This window comes from Trypanosoma cruzi, genomic scaffold (assembly GCF_000209065.1).
Source record: "Trypanosoma cruzi strain CL Brener 1047053516473 genomic scaffold, whole genome shotgun sequence".
NCBI lineage: Eukaryota > Euglenozoa > Kinetoplastea > Trypanosomatida > Trypanosomatidae > Trypanosoma > Trypanosoma cruzi.
Window position 1 is genome coordinate 224,304 of NW_001849521.1, and position 4,848 is coordinate 229,151.

At 48.1% G+C, this 4,848-nt stretch overlaps 3 protein-coding genes across 3 annotated transcripts, besides 5 other annotated features; all 3 read right to left on the minus strand.

Annotated features, from left to right (window-relative positions):
- Nucleotides 1–962, minus strand: Tc00.1047053509827.4 (retrotransposon hot spot (RHS) protein, putative; the record flags this gene model as incomplete). The annotated part of the gene is made up of 1 exon (XM_798809.1): nucleotides 1–962. A coding segment is annotated over one exon (962 nt), but the record flags the coding sequence as incomplete, so codon positions are not given.
- Nucleotides 1–4,848: a sequence feature (heterozygous, Esmeraldo-like haplotype).
- Nucleotides 1,903–2,360: a mobile genetic element.
- Nucleotides 2,071–2,102: a sequence feature (AT_rich).
- Nucleotides 2,186–2,206: a sequence feature (AT_rich).
- Nucleotides 2,402–2,427: a microsatellite.
- On the minus strand, nucleotides 2,592–3,842 carry Tc00.1047053509827.10 (hypothetical protein, conserved; the record flags this gene model as incomplete). Its single annotated transcript, XM_798807.1, has 1 exon — nucleotides 2,592–3,842. One exon carries the CDS (start codon nucleotides 3,840–3,842, stop codon nucleotides 2,592–2,594), a length of 1,251 nt encoding a protein of 416 aa, XP_803900.1.
- Tc00.1047053509827.20 (hypothetical protein, conserved) lies at nucleotides 4,236–4,848 on the minus strand (the record flags this gene model as incomplete). The annotated part of the gene is made up of 1 exon (XM_798808.1): nucleotides 4,236–4,848. A coding segment is annotated over one exon (613 nt), but the record flags the coding sequence as incomplete, so codon positions are not given.

The window sequence follows — 4,848 nt, forward strand, 5'->3', positions numbered from 1 at the left end:
ATGACGGCTGCATCCAAAAACTGTTTAGTGATGCGTTCAACACTTGCTTTTACGTCCGCAGCAGCTTCTGACCACTCAAATAGTTTGTGTACACCATTCTCGTGAAGCTTGCGTATATCCTCATCAAAAACCATTTCATTCCATACGGCAATATCCATCAACACATAATAAACTGATGCCTGTACTTCGGCCAATACTCCCGCATCACGGATATACTTCGAGGGTTCCCGGAAAAACTCCTTCAACAAGACATTCCGATTGGCGCGCAAAATGCCCCAGCCGCACAATTCCAACGCAAGAAAATCATTCAGCTTTATTTCCATGAAGCGAGGACTACCTTTAAACAGTACATCTTCGATATTAGTGGGAATCTTAAATTCTATTTCTCGTTGCTGCCATGCTCTTCCTCTTGCCTCAAGCATATTTTCTTCCAGTACTTGGGTGAGAACTTTGTCCAGTTTTTTCCTTGCAAAAAGAGCGACCGTAGCCTTTCTTCCAAAGTCCCTCCATTCTTCAAGAATGAACACGCCTTCTCCTTCAAGCCTAGTAGTAGCCTCCAATAGTATCCCCCTCCCTTCTAGCCCTTGGTACTCTGTTAAATTATGAATCTCATCAAAAAGCTGCTGGTCTTGTACGTAATCATCCGGCTTATGGAAAAACACCTCCATCGTAACATTGTGGTCTTCATCAACGGCTGCCCCGCCGCCAACATAATCCCGAATGAAATCATTGAGCTTCATTTTGGCCATTCCATTGCTTCCCTCCAGCAGGATGTCCCTTACGGTGCTGCTCATGGTCCACTCTGGTCGCCGCGCCTCCTCCGCTCTTCTGCGGGTCGCGGCGGGTTGACCTGTGACAACCTCCAACTCCGGCGTCGCTCTCCTCTGACCATCTCCCTGCGGCACAGCAGACGCTTGACTCTCGGTATTTCCACCTTGCATTCTATTGCGCCCACCAGACATTGTTTCTCCTTGTTTTCTTGGTTGGATCGAGTTAAAGCTGAATACTGGCAACCAATCAAAAGGGAGAGGAATAAGAATGAAGGAAATTACGCACAGCAATGACTGGCACCCACAACAAGAAAACCATCCACACAATGTGCGATGCACACCACATGCACGAGGACCACCACAAAGACGGCCCGTGGATACCATCCACCCAGCACAGTGTTGGTGAGAGCCAACAACAACGTGGTGGGCATGGAGGGTTCGCCCACGCATTCCGCTCGCCACGGTCCCGCACACGTGTGGCACCGTCGTCACCGCACACACACTGCAAGAGGAAATGCTCGCATAAACCCTAACACAAACACACACAGACACAAGTGGGAAGAGAATTCGGTGCAGCAACGGCCACACGCAAGAACCCCAAATCATACACTCCACAACAGCGATGCATCATGGTAATTCCCCACACAACAAAAAAAATTGCAATTTGCATGCTTTATATAAAATATCTGCGGTGTGCGTGGCGAAAGAGTGCTGCCACGCTGCCTTTCTTATTGCTTTCGCCATTCACATATCACTTGGAAGCACGCAGCCACCAATCCTCCGTTCAGCTCCCCGTGCTGCTTGTGCCGCTTCACTGGAGAAAGTTGTCACCGCACATCCCCATCACCGTGCATTGCAAAATACAAATCAACCATACGGCATGGGTGCGGTGCCGCCCCGCAAAAAAATCCCAGGATCTTCCCCACTGCCTCGTGTGGCACAGACGGCAGTATCATGATGCCTGCAAAAGGCTTTTTTTCCAAACAGGAACGCGACCCCACCACACGCCCGTAAAAAACGTTTGGTCCGTCACACGCAAAGGAGTGGAGCGGGGGAACAGCAGGAAAGGCAACACCGGCAGCCATGAGCAGCCCGCACACGCCAACGCACCGCTGCCCCGCATATCACCAAAAATAATCTTCTGTCCCCCCGGCCGGATCCTGAAATTCCCTATAGAAACCAAAATCAAGATGGGGAAGAGAATGTAATTGAGGGCAGTTAAATGCCCAAACGTTTTCTTCTGATAAAATATATATTCTGTTAGCCACTATCATGACATACTGCACTCTATCCGAATAGGATATATATATATATATATTTATTTATTTATTACTTACGAATTGGCAGACTTTGGGGTCCTCCAACCACAAGACCCCGCCGCGAGGTGGGGATCAACAGGGGGTGGGTGGAATGGCAAAATAAAAATAAAAAATTATCTGGCTTCTATCGTTTCCCTAACCCTTAAAGTCGTTTTCTTCCCAAAAATTCATACGGTAGAAAGTACCATAAAGAAGTGTATTCGTTGTGTCAGGATATTTATATTAATTAAGTTCGCCAGCTTTCCCGCGATCATTCTCTTCACAATCTCCTAGAATAATAATAGATAATGAAAAGATATACAAGCATATCGCAAAAAAAAAAAAAAAAAAAAAAAAAACCGCAGGCATGCACACATACACACACACACACTGACTCTCTCTCTCACCCAAAGTGGACACACTGTGTTTCTCTCCGTATGCGTTTTTTCCCCTCAATTCAACATAAATGTAACGTCTGTAAAATTAAATCCAAATGCAACCAACTAACTGTGCCAAATTGCTCTCACGCAGAGGTTAAAATGGCTTCCGGGTCAATGCCGTCAAGATTATTATCCGCCTCAAACTCACGTAAGCTGAGCACGACGCGGTTTGTCTTGAGTTTGCGCTCAAATGTGAACATCAATGCCAGCTCCTGGGGTAACAAAGGACGTTGCTTCGTTTGAGGGAGCGATGGCGGCAGCGAAAATGGACCAGAGCGCACCATTGTAATGAAGCCACCAGCACGACGTATCTTTCGTGCCACACGATACGGCAGGAGCGGGCTACGTATGATCAACCGCTCGTCGTGAAGGGGTTTGGAATAGAGTCCAGCCACAAACTCACCCTTATGTTTAGAGTGCTGTTTTTGATATGCTGACATGGGCTCCAGAGTGCATTCACAAGGCACAATGACATCTTTCGACAGCTGCTTCCGAATGCCATCATTCAACACCTGTTGGACCTCTTCCGCGAGCCTCCGGAGAACTTCCGAAGGCACACCGCGAGCAAAACGAACATCGTAGACGCCAAAATTTCCCAGAAATTCATTGTTCCAATACCGTACCATCGACACATCGTTTGTCGCCAAACCAAACCCTTTCATTCCATTCATGAAACCAATTGGTCGGAGAATATTCATGCCGATACCAGCAACACTGCCAACAAGCGGCGTGAGGCGATGCACAAAAGAACGCGGGTCGGTTTGATCGGAGGTGATAGATATGCCCGGTTGCAGATAAACAAAAAAGTACTGCCGATGCAACGCCCGTTTTAATGCAGGCACCCACATTACAGTTGGCGAGCCGTTACTATCTCCCTTTCGGCCATCGTTGTTTGTGCTCTTGCTGTTGTTGTCTATTGTGAAGCCGGATGTCCGATCCGCCGTGGATGCCTCTACCCGGATGCGAATATCTAATTTCTGCAACTCGACCCACTCCATCTGTGATTCCAATCCCGAGCGATCGACTGTCTTGCCGTTAACTGTTAGTCCGCCTGAGTTGGCCAACTCCTGCGTCTCCTCAAAAGGAACACCACAGCGGTGGAAAAGCCAGTGATAAATGGAGGGGGCGTGGGCAACCGTGTTCACTTGGCTGTTCACAAATCCACGTCTGTTACGCAGCAACATCGCCTCTGTCATCTCTTTGCTATGTAGTACACCCAAACGAAAAACGCGCCCTTTCGTCCTCCGTGGCATATTCTGAGGCCGTGTGACCGGGTACTTTTTCACGCTCACCAGTCGCGTGATGCCGGTGTTCAGCTTCTCCAAGTTGATCATCGATGATCCGACGGCAACCTCCAACAGCAACAAAAATAAAATGTACACCACTCGACTTTTCCCTACACGCAAGAGGCAATCATGACAAGATAAACAGAAAAAAAACGCATCTTCACCAATTTTCCTTTCCTCCCATCAGATAAGCAAAATAAAAAAAAAAATCACCAACCAAAAAGGCAGGTTGCTGTGCACACACACACACACCTCAGTGCCCTGTCATCTCTTTCTCTCTCTCTTCCTCTTCTTTTTATTATTATTTTGTTCTTTTTTTCTCACAAACCATCGCCGTTTAACCGCGCATCCCCGCACAATTGGAGATGGTGAAGATGATGATCACTATCATGTTTCCCGTAAAAAGTCATGCTGTAAACGTGCACACCAAGAACTTTACCTCTACTGTGCCTTCCTCTTCTTATCCTCCTCGGCGGCAAGCATTCGCTTGATGGACTTCTGCTTTTCCTTCGAGTGTTCGGCGTTCACAAATCTCAGCGCCCGTCGTGGAAGATCAGCACCGCTTCCACTCAGCCGCTCTTGCTGCGTCTTCATCAGCCTTCCCGCAACTTGCGCCCGAAACGCGTCCGAAATGCCATGCGCACCAGCCAAAACCGCAATAGACGACAACACATCTGCACTGTAGGGCTCAAAATGACCCTCCTTTTCATTCCATATGTTATCAAGAACCGTTCTTAACGCCGCCTCATCGCCGGATGGAAGCGATTTCAGCATCATCACTGTCTCCAGTTGAGTTGCCTGTGATCCCAAGTCACGCGTCGCCTGCGCCTCAAGAGCCGCAACGGACTCAATTTGGCTCTTTCCAAGAAGTCCATATCCATCGCACCACTTGGCAAAGTGTGTCAACTTCGAAATTGGATGTTGCGACGTAAAGGAAGGTCGCGTTGCCAAGGCACGCTGCGTTAAAGAAAGCAGAATATCTATCGTGCCACTCAGTGTCGCTAAATCATCGCTAGAGAGATGTGGTGGCTCTGGAAGTAATACCGTCGCAGAA